The sequence below is a fragment of the Scardinius erythrophthalmus genome (assembly GCF_964197995.2).
Source record: "Scardinius erythrophthalmus genome assembly, chromosome: 10".
Classification (NCBI taxonomy): Eukaryota; Metazoa; Chordata; class Actinopteri; order Cypriniformes; family Leuciscidae; genus Scardinius; species Scardinius erythrophthalmus.
Window position 1 is genome coordinate 17,498,722 of NC_138230.1, and position 15,197 is coordinate 17,513,918.

The 15,197-nt window shown below is 37.4% G+C and overlaps 2 protein-coding genes across 2 annotated transcripts; both read right to left on the reverse strand.

Annotated features, from left to right (window-relative positions):
• Positions 1–1,685: 1,685 nt before the first annotated feature.
• Positions 1,686–6,712, reverse strand: txnl4a (thioredoxin-like 4A). Its single transcript, XM_081375672.1, has 4 exons — positions 6,515–6,712; positions 6,105–6,280; positions 5,875–5,978; positions 1,686–2,080 (listed from the first exon to the last, which is right to left on the reverse strand). The coding sequence occupies exons 2-4, from the start codon at positions 6,255–6,257 to the stop codon at positions 1,909–1,911; spliced, it is 429 nt and encodes a 142-aa protein (XP_081231798.1). The 5' UTR covers positions 6,258–6,280; positions 6,515–6,712; the 3' UTR covers positions 1,686–1,908.
• A 253-nt stretch (positions 6,713–6,965) lies between these two features.
• adnp2b (ADNP homeobox 2b) lies at positions 6,966–14,823 on the reverse strand. The gene is made up of 4 exons (XM_081375673.1): positions 14,590–14,823; positions 12,465–12,582; positions 12,223–12,315; positions 6,966–11,042 (listed from the first exon to the last, which is right to left on the reverse strand). The coding sequence occupies exons 2-4, from the start codon at positions 12,570–12,572 to the stop codon at positions 8,391–8,393; spliced, it is 2,853 nt and encodes a 950-aa protein (XP_081231799.1). The 5' UTR covers positions 12,573–12,582; positions 14,590–14,823; the 3' UTR covers positions 6,966–8,390.
• Positions 14,824–15,197: the final 374 nt, after the last annotated feature.

The following is a 15,197-nucleotide window of genomic DNA, read 5'->3' on the forward strand; positions in this document are numbered from 1 at the left end:
TGTCAAGTTCAAGTTCAAAATTTATTTAGCCATTTCAACATTACAGTTGATAGGAATTTGTCTTGGTATGCTCACATATACAACTTAATTAACAACAATACACTGACACAACAACACATTCCACACATATACCTTACAATAACATAAAATGCACAGACAATGCACAGTTCATGCCCAACTTTTAAGGTTGGAACTTTGCATTACCTGAACAGTGAGACAAGCCAGGATCCACGTGACTTGATGCATGGGGACAAAGAGAACTTGCAAGTTTTTATCATATTCAGTGTGGAGGCAAACTTTAATATATCCGGAGGAGTTCCTTCAACACATTGCTGCCTCATTAAGAACTTTGATCATCATCATTAGGTCCAGTAGTCAACATATGTATTCATATAACAAGTTATATATATCATAAGTTTTTATAACTTAAGGTATGTTTACACATACAGTGTAGAGTGAAGACTTTTTAATAGTTATGTTAATTTCTTGAAGGATTTAATGTTATGAATTGATGTATTCTGTCCAAATTTGTATAGCTTTTGAATTTAATATAATGTATATTTTAAATTTAGCGTTCATTTGGAATTGTTGTATGTATACATTTTATGTATTTGTACTCTTGTGTACATTTTTGTGTAGGTTTTAAATATAGGCTTTGAATGTGTACTGTTTGTACACATTTGCATAGATTTTGAATTTTTAATGTGTTGAATGTACACTAGTGTTTTTTGAATTTGTGTACACAATTATGTGCTATGACTCCTTAAATGCTATGAACATATGTATTGTTTTATGCAAATAAACAATCCATGTTTAAAATAGTCATAAATAAAAATAAATATTTAACTAAACTGCTGAGTTATTTTAACCCAACTGGCATTTAACCCAATGCATTATATATTTTAATTAACCCACAGTTGGGAAGGTGCTATACCACCTCATAGTTAGGTTATTCATTGGGTTATTTTTAACCCAACATTTTTAAGTGAGTATTCAGCATCCAAACTCTGAAAATAGTCTTCATAGCCTGGTTCGGGAAGCAGACACACTCTTGTTAGTTTAAATCTAGACTAAAAACACATCTCTTTAACCTGGCATACACAAAACACATTATTAATTTCTATTATTCAAATCAGTTATATGATTGTTATGCAACATGATTGTGAAGTCACAGCAGATCACGCTTACATTGGAGTTATTTTGCATAATATGTGTAGCTACTTTAGGCTGACAAATCTTTTTTTACACAGATATAGTTTTTAGGGGGGGGTGGGGGGGGGCGGCAACGGAGCAACGGGCCCTGTAAGAGTCAGTGAAAGAATCTTTCTGGTGATCAGACTAAAGATTCACTGGGATAGATAAAATCCTAATGACTACAAAACAGCTATGATTGTACTGTAAAATATGAAAAAGCAATTCAAACAGCCCTGATCTACTTAATCTAAACGTTAGCATTAAAAAATATTTACAATTACCACTTTAAATAGGCTAAGTAGTGTGAATATATATAAACATTGTCTTACCTACATGTCTTCAAAGCTTACATGTACCTGGTTTGGGGTATCCCTGAGCTTAATTAAGGTAGTTCATGTTGTTTCAGCTATACATATTTAAGTCTGACATGGTTTTATGACTAAACCTAATAATTAGCACTGCGATGATAAATAAGAGCTTCGATACAAAGATCAGAAACACACCATTCAATATTTATTCAATACACAGTGAAATTTTCAGATGGACAAAATTATAAAAAACTGGTGACCGTAACAGCAACAGAGAAACACATTTAAATATGAAGTTGAAAATCCTAAACAAGGCCATTAAACAGTCCAAATGACCAAACTGCTGAATGCTCAGATCTTGTCCAATGTTGATGAAAAACAAAAATTGCATAAAAGTGCACAGACATCAGTATCTGTATTTGGTTGAGTAGTCTTTTGGGGAAACCACAAGACCCCGTCCTTTCCTTGCCCCCCTGTAGACAGTCTCAACAATGTCTATCATCTCCTGCTTATCTTCCATGGTCCAGTTTATCTTGTTGTTATTACCAGTGCCAAGATCAATCATGATGTGCTTGTTCCTGAAATAGACGAGCAAATATACATTAGGATAAATATGCACTGTAAAACTATTATTGGGTAGATACTGTATATAAATATTGCATATAACTTTGATAAGGTCAGAAAGTAATTCTATTGTGACAACAGTTAAAGTGCCCCTATTATGCTTTATGTAGTGTGGTATAGCTGTTAATGAATGTGTCAGCATAGTTTTAGAGATCTTCTAGAGAGAGTTTTTAGTCTAAATAAAGGGCTAGTTGGAGTCGATGTAATTAGTCGTTTTATTTAATTATTTGTAAATTAATTAAATGATCAATACAAGTCACCAACGGCGCATCAGAATGTGTAACTCCTGTTGAGGACGCACTCAATATTACAAATTGTATATGCACAAAATGACGCGAATGCACAAGTGACCTTGAGCTAAGTTACGTGCTGGTCAGAATGTCTAATGGATGTGCTCTTCCTGAAGCACCGTGCTGAAACATGGCAACTAAACCCAGAGAATTAACAACATTTTATTACAATATTGTTCTCTTTATAATGTTATGTAAAATGACAGTCCCAATCATAGCTATTAGTCATGATACAGCCGATAAAGGCTTAAAATGTAAACATCGACCAGATATGAAAAGTTATGCAGATATGCCTTATATAATAAGACATGTTGATCATGCACCTGCAGTAACTCTCATAAATATTTTGCCCGAATGGTGATTAGATGAAATCACGAATCTGATTTATAGGTCAGAAGCTATAGTTTTTACATGATGAATAAAAACAAACATAACATTTGTCAATTAAATTATTTTATACATAGTTTTATTCATTAATGTGTAATATATTTTTTCAAACGGATTATGAGAATTTTGATTTAGAATTTGTACAGCTCTTTTGCTGTTGAACATCCACATATAAAATGTTAAGGTTACAACTTCATCTGTCTAAAAAAAAACAGCAGTGATTGATTTTAATTGTGAGTTTAAAAGCTTTCAATTTACTCTCATTATAAAAAGAACTTTAATAATGTTTTAGTTTTTGCTCAAAAGTAACTGAAATTAAAAATACTTTGCTTATAATCCTTGCAGAGGACAGACTTGGTGTTGTTTCCAATCATAAGGAAAATATATCGGTAATAGGCCAAAATATCTGCATATCTGATATCGGCAAATATCGCTCATCCCTAGTTTTCACTATGTCATTCATTGCATTTGACCATTTGCAAAGACCCGCCCCCCTTAGTTACTGTCGCTATGTCCGACAAGCTACGCCGTTTTCACACCACACCAATGTTCTCAACGCAGTAAAAATACATTGTGGACCAGAGAGGAGACTGACAACACGCTGACAGACAGGACAGACCAGGTTACTTTTCGGTTACGTTTGATATTAAACATATTAAACAAAGTCTGACCTTTCAAATTTGGTCATTTTTTAAAAGAAATTTAAAAAATAAATACCGTTTTGTGGCTCTTTAATGTGTCGTGACAGATCGCTGTAGAGCATCAGTTAAAGCTGCTCGTGAACCGATCATCTCTTCCTTCCATTAATTTATAGCCTCAAATAAACATGAACAAACATAAGAAGGAATGTTGTTTTAACAACGGAAAGGCGTCAGTACACTCCGTTTTTCAAGTTCAAATCCTCCCATGTTAATCTACTAATGCTGCCTTCACGTGCTATGGAAAAGATGATATTTTCCACTTGTAAACTGGTATTTACCAGTGTGTTGTGTTCAAGTGCTTTTGTTGTCGTAATGTAGTACCCGCAAGGTCTGTGTCAGTAGTGTATCTTTTTTATCTTTATCAAAAAAAAAAATGTAAATGTGGTGCTTTCTGATGATTAAAACATAATTAATAATTTAAAAAATAAAACGACATAAAATGATTAAATATGAACCAAGGAAATTGCGGCGAAGTTGAAAATTGAGTGTTAACGCATTATATTACAATCGTTAATGGCACAACATCGTATAGGCTACAAAAACTATCCGCTAACAGTATTCACGACTCTTGCGTTGCTCTCCGCCATTTTGAAAAGGTCAAAGGTTATCTCATCTCGGCAACTCGTGCATCAAAATATTCTACGAGCTGCCCAGTGGAAAATACCACATGAGGGGGTGTTCATGTGCATTTTCCATGTCGGCTTTTGGTATTTACCATAATTACCATAGCACGTGAAGGCACCATAACTCTCCTGACTGCTTTGTCGGACAAAATGGCGGATGGCGAAGTATGATTGGTCAGATCACCTGTCAATCAAGCTCCCTGCGAAGGGTCAAATTCCAATCCCGCATTGGTAAGTCCCGCCCCTTCCGTTAACCCCACTGGACCGCTAGGTTGAAAAATCGTCAATGCAAGTGAATGGGAGAAAATAATTATTTTCTGGTCCCATTTGAATTGTGCCATGAATGTGAACATATGTTGTCTGTGAATTTTTTATATAACTTTTCGTGTAAAGAATGCTACAATTTAGCGGGTAGAAGTTTGATACGGTTAGACTTTGTGTGAGAGCACTTTGTGGACTACAACTCTTCGCTGCTTTCGACGAGTTTGAAACGTCACCACCACTCGCACACGGACACTAGCTCACGGATCCCGCTAAACATGGCTGTGTCTTTGGTGCACTTCACCGCCTTCTTTCAGGGAGAGGACGAAATCGTTGAGGTTGGCGAAAACCACGGGTAAGTCAACTTTATGGGGTGACGTCACATAGGCGACATGTAGTCTTTCTCGTTATGTCTTTTCCACAACTGCTAGCCGAAGAATCATACGATATACTGTCAAACTCGTAACATGAAAAATTATATAAAAAAATTCACAGACAACATATGTTCACATTCATGGCACAATTCAAACGGGACCAGAAAATAATTATTTTCTCCCATTCACTTGCATTGACGATTTTTCAACCTAGAGGTCCACTTGGGGTTTTACGGATGGGCGGGACTTACCAGCTCTATAAGTCGATGTCCCTTCCGAAACTTTGCAGCATGTTGCAGTTGGTCCTCTAAGAAGCATGAAAAACCATTTTTATTCAATTACTGAATAGATTATATATAGCAAAGAAAGGGGGAAATAGAGTTATAGTAGTTTATCTGAGTGGCCAGATATATATGTGAATACTTTTAAGTAGAATACTTTATTTTCATTGAATATTTTAAAATGTATATAATACAAGTTATATAAGGGCAAGTTTTACAAGCTCTATTGACTCAATGTCCGATTCTACAAAAAATGATTTTGACTCAAAGATATAGGTAAGGCACTTACAAAAAGAGAGTTCACAGGGCAACAATAAAAACCACACACAATTTCAGAACTGTTGTCACAAGGCTAATGTGATAGAATCATTACCAACCTTGTCTGTGCAAAGTTATATGCAATATTTAAACGTCTATCCACTTATGACACATCATTAGAACGCAAGGCCAATAAACCCTGTAAAATTTGCATTACAGGAGTGAAGACACAAGACAAGGACATTCCTTCACATTTGTTTTAAACCCAAATTCATTGTAATTTAAGTCCTTCTATGTTTTTTAAAGGAAGAGCCAAATATATTTTCTATGGTAAATATGCTATCAATTAAGCATAATCTAACTAGAACCAGACACATTTAAAGAAAAATAAATAAACAACTAAAGCTTAAATGCTTAGTAGACTCCCATATAGTTAAAGGGATACGCCACCCAAAAATAAAAATTCTCACGTTTTATTTTTCCAAAAATAAAAACATTTTTAATTTTTGGCTGGAGTATCCCTTTAAATTGCTGTCTGACTATCTGTAGTCCTTATACAATCTGAAGACTTACCTGAAAAAGAACATGACTGTGCAAGGATCATATAACTCGTACATCTTGTTAAAATCTGGCACTTCTGTGATGTCCACAAGGTAAATTACTGCAAAATTCTTCACCTGAGGAAACACTTGATATTAGAAACACTGATAGAATAATGGACCTTAAATAATTATTCCCAAAGACATTATCAACAAGTCCTACACATACAGCAAATACTCTCGGTTCTAATTAGGAAACTGTACCTTCTCAGCGATGCTGTACAACACTTCGTCCATTTTCATACACGTCGGGTCCCAGTCGTGGCCAAATCGTATAACAATCACACGGTCCTCCTCGGATAAAATAGCCTGGTCCACTTGCCAGCCATTGTGAAGATGAGGGAGCATGTACGACATTTTGATGGAAATTCAACACACTTCTAAAAAGGCACATGAGGTTGTTGTCATATGTGCTTACAAACCACACCAGGTCAATAAACCGTTCAATCGTAACAAAATAAAACGCAAAACCGATTTGTTTACATTCCACACGTTGATTTCTCGTTAGCAATTAGCTCTGAAGATTCTAGAAAGATTACATTTAGATTTATTCAGTTAAATATTAGAGCTATTAAACAGAAGAAAAAAACTTTAAAGGGAAATGCAATCCTTACCTTACAGTTTAAATAACCTTGTTGTGTAGATTAAGTGAGTGTTCCGAGTTTATTAAATGTATAACACGGCTAACTACGGGTTCTAGCACTGCAACGACGACGGTGGCTGCCGCGGCCAGTGACAATGCTAATGAACAGATATCAGTATCACCCTCTACTGGATTGGAGAAAGCTTCTGGAGTGTATAACAAGAAATCTTACAATCAAGATAGTCCGGGTATTATAAATATTAAAAAGTAGTGTTTAAATTATTAAAATGTATTCAAATGGTCATTCAGGAATCAGACTGAAGATTAATATATGTTATTATTGTTATTATTATTATTTGGCCTTAAACATGAACAAATATGCACAGTAATCGATTCTGTTGTCTTTAGACAAAATACCTTTTGCATGTGTGTTAAATGTCCTGAATAATACAATACAATATGGCAGCATGGATAATGTGTAGGCAAGAAAAAAAAGTAAGATATTTATTCCTTGAATCAATTATTCAGAAAAGATACAGCATTAAAGTGAAATGTTTATTTCCCCCCATTTTTGTACTGTAAATAATGTTAGTTAAATAATGGTATAGTTAAATAATGGTAGTTAACATGGAATACTTTTGGAAAGTATGTCCTGCAGACAAAACTATCCTGAATAGTACTTTGCAATTTCATAATTATGCATTCAGCCTTTGCGAATTTATTTTAATTGAGAGTATGAATAGAGGATGAGAGTGGAATATTAATACTTAAAAATAAATAATGTGTCACACCAATGGACCATTTAACTCAACCTGGGAAAGAAACCTTTATAGAGGGATTCTGTAAGTAATTTATCTTATGACAGAATACTTCAGAATACTATCCCACAACTGGCAGCATGAACAATGCGTTAGCAAGCAAATATGTATATTGATAACATTTTAGATCTTCAAAACCCAATTTGTGTTCTGTAAAAAAATACTAGTTTAAATAATGGTTAACTAATAAATGTTGTTCTCCGATAATGACAAATACGTTATAGTTTTTAACAATGCCCATTACTACACATGAACGTACAACTGAAAAAAGTGAACTTGTATGTATATTTATATGCTCTAATTTATTTACAGTTTTCATATTGTAAGCTTAGATGTTGTCATTTACTTACTGCACAGGGGAAATAAAATGGGAAACCAAGAGTCTACAAAATATCCTGATGTTTACAATCATTATACAAGTGAAATGAACTGCAATCAAATTTCTCTGCAAAGCTCCACACTTTAGTTGTGAGGATGTCACTTAGGTAAGCAGCATTAATTAATAAGAGAAAAGTTTTTTGGCAAAAAATCTAATCAAAACAATAATTTGAATACCATATTTATAAAAGTATAAGGCAAGAAAAATAGAAATGAAATTTAACAATAAATGGAATTGATTAATAGAAATATACATGGTCTAAAAGAAAAGGGAAATGTAACCATAAGCATTCCAACAAATATATAAAGAAAATGTCACAAAAATAGTTTATGAGGTTTGGAAAATATAAAAAGTATAATCACACATGTTGTTTTGTTTTCAACCCTAAAACTATAAATGGGCTACAAACATCTATTTTTACATGAACTTTGCTTGAAGTGATGTCTCAGTGAAAAGTAATGGATGTATACTTTAAAATGATTAATATGAAACAAAACATAAGCATTCACATACATTATTTAACAATAGACAAAATCAAACACATTGTCGCTTGTTTCAACCTCTCAAGTTCTACTTGGTTAACAGTTTAACACTAGTTTTGGTGAGAATGGATCATATTTTGCATTGTCTCAAGGAACAGGTAACAGTTTACGCTCGAAGTAAAATTTGCATTGCAAGTCCTCCTTGTCTTTATTACTATTGTCTCCAAGCTACTCGTTAAGGACCTCCATCTCTGTGTCTGTCACGGTGATCAGCTTCTCGGGCTCAATCTCTGGGATGAAGAGATTATGCTTCAGCTTCATCAACTCAGCCATATTGAAGCCTAAAAGTACCACAGCCTTGGTTTTCTGAATGTTCTTCAGACATCTGGTACGCTTCGTGCCAATCTGGCAAGCAACGTCAGTTTTGTTAAGCAGTAAACGGTTACTCAGGGCAACGATCTCCTTCTTGAGTGGGTAAGGCTGTGTATTAAAGTACTTATTGACAAACTCACGTCGTTCTTCAAAGGGGCGCAACTCCATTCCAGTAGGATCCAATGCTAATTGTACGGAAGGATCGATTACTACTTCAGGTGAGGGGAGCGTCAGACCAGCCAACCTATCTCGCTCGAGTTTTCTCTTCCTTGCCAACCGTTCCTCCCGCTCTCTTCTATTGGCCTCCATAGCTTCTCTGAAGGCTACTTCCAGGCGCAACTTGCTCTGCATCTCCGCTTCGGTTTCCAGTGGCTTTGTGGCCGGAACAGAGGCTTGAACAGAGGTCGGGGTTGGACCAGTGATCTGTTTTGGATGAGCAGGGTATGACACAAGTGCTCGGTTTGCTCTGGGAGTAATAGCTAATCCTGAAGTCAGTTTATCACTATCCTTGAGACTCTTCGGTGCACTGCGGCATTTAGACAAGTGGACAATGATGGCCTTGGTAGTGGTCTTCCCAGTGTACACACCACCACAGTAGAGGCATCTGTACGATGGCGTTTTGAGTATAGCATGCAGAGTGGGCACGATGAAATGCTTCTCTTTGAGGTGCATTTGATAGCATTCCTTGTTCAGAAGTTTCTCCGAGCAGAAGGGGCACTCTGTGCTGTTAGGATTGGGTGTGGGCATCTTGCAGGGTGCGGACAGCTTTCCAACACCCTGAGGATTGTTGGGCAACATCTTCACAAAGATCAGATCGAGGGAGCTTGTGACCAATGCAAGATTGAGCTCTTTTTCACCCATTATTAGTTTAGGAGCCGTGGTTCGGATGTCGAAGTAAGGGAAAAGCAGATTCCCTGAATCATCAGTATACAGTCTGTATTCACGCCTCATGAAGTCACAGTTGCTCTTTCGGTTCACATTATGCTCCACCTGGATATGGTCGACAAGCTCCTTGATGGAGTAGAAGAGCCCAGAACAAAATAAGCAGTTCATGCCATGAAGCAGGTGTTCAAAAACTCCCTTTTCCGAAATCAAGATCTTGCATGTCAGGCATTTCACCGTCTTATCCGGCATCTTTCTCAAAAATGGAGCACGAGCAGCTAGACCAATCTTGGGCAATTTAGCTACCTCTTTGTGAACCTCTGGATGGGACTCGTAGATATCAGACGGGAAGAGTTCATTACAAATAGGACATGTGATCCACTTCTTGGTTTGTTTGGGGGGCGGCAAAGAGCTGTTTTGTTTGTTTTGCTGAGCAGGAGGGTTGTTCTGGGATGCAGGCAGCGGTGGTTTGTTGACTCCTTGGGAGTTATTTCCCTGGACCGATAGGACCTGCAAAGGTGCAAGAGTGTAGGTAGGCAAACCATCAACTTTGTTGCCAGTGGGTATCAAATGACTCAGAAGGGATTGAGAGGTTAGCATGGTGCCTCCAGATGTGGGTTGATTTAAGGGCAATCTTGGATTAGCTACGAGGGACTGAGGTGGCGGTGGCCTAACAGCGGGTACATTAAGACGTACACCTGGAGGTAGGACAATTTGGCGGGAAACGGGTTGCAGTTGTGCCTGACCCGGTAGGCCTACTCTGACGGACATCTGGTTTTGAGAAATGCCGCTAGGAGCAGGAGGCAGAGCAGGTCTGGTGATTTGGGTGTTCTGAAAAGCCATTGGGACTCCAGGCCTCAGTAAACCCTTCGCCTCAGCGCTTGCAAGCTGAACCAGAGCAGAAGCTTGAGTTGGGAGAAACACCTGGCTTGTTCCTGGAGCAGCAATGACTGCAGATCCACCACTTTCTGTCCCTTTAATTACACCAGTAGCCATTGTAGCGGTCACCGCTGGCGGCTCTTTCATCATCAAGACAGCAGGAGGGCCTTGTGTTTTCGGTGCTAAAGCAAGGTACTGTTTCTTACTGTCTGTTTCAAAAATTAGAGCTCTGATATGCACATCTAGCTCCTTGTGCTTTTCTGAGGTTAGAAGATGATACAGCAAGTGTTCGGATGTCTCAGCTGATACGTAACACTTTTTGCAGTAGAATTTCTGAGACCTGTCTCCTAGAGTCAGAAGTTCCCGCTCTGATCTCTGCCCGGCATATTTATTCAACGTGGAAGTGTAGTGATAAAGAAGAACATGCTTTTTCACACTGTACAAAAGAGTATCTTGAATATGGCATCTTCGGCACTGAAATGTGGTGCCGTTTACAGCCCTTGGAGGCAGCTGCGGGACAGCAGGGACAGCAGGGATTTCTAACTTTGCGTCCTCAACGTGGAACAATTTGAGGTGCCTGGAGACCAATCTTGGGTGAGCTATAAACGGGCAGGAAGTACAGGCAGAAAGCTTGCACAGACGCTCTTCTTCATCATGGTAGCGCTGAACATGGGTTTTGTAGGCATGCCAGGATCTTGTAGAGAACTCGCACAAGGTGCAGCACAAACCTTGTGTACGATATTCCCACTGAGAATGGAGAACAGTTGGTAAGAATTTCAGCCAGTTGTCACACAATATTCAGAAATGCTCAGTATTTAAATAGTTTTTGCTCAAGAAAAGCTAAGCACTAGGACCGTCACTAATGATTATTTTGGTAATTGAGTAATCGGTCGATTGTTTTGACGATTAATCTGCTGTTTATTTGTGGTAATAAAAATAGACCTAAGCAAAGACCTAAGCCTTTAAAATGACTAAATGGTTTAGTTCACCCAAAATGTAATTTCTTTCATTAATTACTCACACAAATTAAGATATTTCTGATGAAATCCGAGAGGTTTCTGAACCAGCCATAGGCAGCAACGTCATTGCAAACTTCAAGGCCCAGAAAGGTAGTAATGGCATTGTTAAAATAGTCTATGTGACTACAGTGGTTCAATCTTAATGTTATGAAGTGACGAGAACACTTTTTGTGCGCAATAAACAAACAGAAATAACAACTTTATTCAACAATTTCTTCTCTTCTGAGTCAGTCTCCTACTCTGATCACGTTGTAAACACAATGCAGCGATTCTGGGTTCTACGTCAGAACGGCGTCTCATTATTGGCCAGCTCCTGTGTCAGCATCACACGCATGCGTTATGGTAATCAGGTGAACATCGTCGGCCAATACTGAGTCGCCATTCTGATGTATAAGCGCTTCACTGTGTTTACTACGTGATCAGCGTAGGAGACTGACACGGAAGAGAAGAAATTGTTGAATAAAGTCGTTATTTCTGTTTGTTTTTTTGCGCACAAAAAATATTCTCGTCGTCTCGTAACAGTTCATGTGGTGCAGCATTTACTGTGAACGGTGCTGCTCTGAGACGCATGTGACATACACGCATGGGTTAGTAATGGGTACAGTAATGTAAATAAAGCGCATATACATATTAAACCCACAGGGCTTTTTTTTTTTTTGAAGCCTTTGAAAATTCACAATAGCACTATGCTATAGTATAGTTTTTAAATGTTTTTTTTTTATATATACATTGTGCATCCTTAGAAAATGGTCTAATAATGCGGTTCACGGATTCTCGTCTGTGGAATGCACCACTTTCAGTATTTTACCGGTTATTCATAAAGTGCAATCGAGGATTTTTTTTAAATCGAATACTCAAATTTATTCGAGGAATCGTGACAGCCCCACATTTATTAAAGCGACATTCACCTTCTTTCTCCACCGGCCGTCATAGCCATCAGATAAACTGCACCAGTCTGTGGCATCAAAAACATTGTCTCCTGGGTAAAATTCCTGGAGTTCCTGATCAACAAAAAGGAGAGATAACATTTCAAATGTAAATAAATGTTTTAAAATAAAAGGTTATTTTGATACACATGGACATGAGATTTCAGTTATCGTGTTTCATTTTTATTGAAATGTAGCCTATGTGGATTACACAATAAACATACCTGGCCCAAATTCATACATTCTTCGAGTCCAAATTCTCCAAGAATGTTTTTCACTTTCCGTCTTGTTCTGCGGATCTTCTCCAACCCTCTGACTGGAAACTGGTACATGGTCTTACACCTGAAAGAGAATCACTTTGGTTTCCATTCGAATGATGTCATTATTTTGTGATTTTATTTTGATTTCTTGACCAGTCTTGAAAACCTATAGCCTAATTATGCAAGACTACAATAAATGCTCAGCGACAGATTTAGGGGTATTTCACGAAACACTTCTTAACCAATCACTTTTTCCCCAGACAGGCAGAAAAAAAGTGTTTGCATCGCTGACTCACATCACTTTAGTTTTCAGTCACACAGACACACACTCCAATTTTTACACCACCACAAAATCATTTTTTGAAAAACATCTCAACCTGGACTCTGTCTATAACAAAAAGACACAGAAAGACAATTATATATACCTATGTTTTAATTGTTTGATCAAAATTGGTCAGTAGTCGCTGGATGTTGGTAGGGACATGTCCCTAGCTCGCCTTCCTTCTAAATTCTAAGCCCTTGTAGCTTGTTACTCTCAGCTGTTTTAGAAACTCTTCGGGCACCATGCGGACACCTACATCATAACTATGGAAATCGACATAGATATACCACATAATGACTACAGTGTCCGAGCAATGGATTCAAATTCATCCCTTGCATAATAACAGTATGGACATTCAGTTCAGATTTGAGTACACAAATCAAAAGCCTAAAATACTTTGCTGTTAAACCCTTAATAACCCTAAATAAAAATAACAGTGACTCAAAATGATTAAATACTTGCATAATACTTTCGAAAGTATTCCAAAATATGAAATCCCACTTTAAGTATAACTTAACTAGTAGTGGCAACATGAAAACAGCATATAGAGTTCATATACTTCAAATTATACCATAGATGTAACATTGGTGATAAATACTTCCACTTGCATAATTCAGAAGCAATTTAATAAAAATTAGAATTTCACGACAACATGTCATATTTCAGCCCCCAAAAGAACATTATAATTTATAGTGAGTTTTTTCCCCATGACAATTACACATAGGCCTAGTCTCCCTCCCATTCTCATTACTGTGATGCCAATGTGGATTTACTTTTGAAGGTTTCTTCTATAATTGCCGATATTCTCCCAATTTATTTACAAAATGTGATTTTATATATTTCCCACCTGGAACTGTATTTCAGGCATTTTAACTTAATTATTGAATTAGTCAGTCTGAACAAATATGTGTTTTGCCTGTGCAAATTTGAAGTATCTAAGGTTAACATTCCAGAAATGAATCCATTATATAATATCATCATCATCATCATTACTCACTTAAGAATTTGGGGGAGAATCGTGCTTAATTGTAATGAAAAGAAGTGCATTGACTCTCCTTCATTTTCTTTGGGTGAAAAAAAAAAAGATTTATTTTGTGGTCAAAAGTCGTATGTATAATGTTCTTAATAGGTCATAAAGTGCTTCACATCTCAGCCTGTTGAACATGCAGTGATAACACAATCTGATGATTTCAGTTCCACAGCCCATTATACAACACCTCTATATCTCAAACTTCGTATTCAAGAATGTTAGAAATCAACACGCTATTACCCAACTATATTTAGTGCTATGGCAGATATTGTGGACGAATGCAAGACAAAATATCACATCTCAGCCATGTATCACTCAAATGCCACAATTTATGACAGCATTGTCATAGCCTAAGTGCCAAAGCGAATATCAAATTCAAGCTGTGATTATTTATTTATTGTAAGCATCAACTACGACCGGTGACCAAACATATCCGCGCCCGCCAAAGCACACTAAATCTTGGAAACAATAGAGTCAAATGTAACTCTAAACTAGCCAAATGTAATTTACCACGCGCCCCGCATCAATAAGAATTCGACAGGAATGATTCCACATCGCAGAACAACTGATTCCCTTCTAGAACGCGCGATTCTAAATAACGCAGTGATGTCATAAAGTAACCTCTTCACAGCTCTCGGCTAATGGGCTTCGTCGTTCTACTTCCTGATCATACCGAACCGCAACAACTAAAGGCAAAAGCTAATGTTCCCGCTGCTATCTAATTGTGAGGACATTACCTTTTTTCACCGCCACACAGACGCAGGGAGGGGATTTAGCTAGTTTCACCAATCCGCGTGCTTGCCAAAACCGATGATAGAAGATGTGGAAGCGGTGTAGGATGTTGAAATAATAATTCTGCGCTCTCAACTATGGAAACCAGCAATGAAGAGAATTTATTATTTTTTTTGCAAGTAGGACTCAATTTATTGTGCTTGCCGTTTAGAGTCGAGAAAATGGCGCATTGAACAACTGGGAAGTGACGTCAGGGCATAATTATCATACTGTGTGCCTGGCCAATCGAATTTTAGGATGCTTCAAATGGAAAAACTTTCTTATATATCACTCCTGCTGGTTTTCATGGGTAATCACTTGGAGAAGTATATACAACTTTTAAGTTGGGACCTAGTCTGGTTGGGGTTATTTTCAGTCTTTCAAATATTCATCATGATAAGGCACTTACTTAGAAGTGGTCTGGTCATGAGGGGGCGCACTTACTTGTAATTCACAGGCTTAGCCACTAGATGGCACCTTGAACAGACAGCTCGTTGCTAAGCAACAGCACAAGATGGGAGGGGTTTTGTTGCTGAAGTCATATCACACCACTAGTCTTCATCCAATGGGTAAT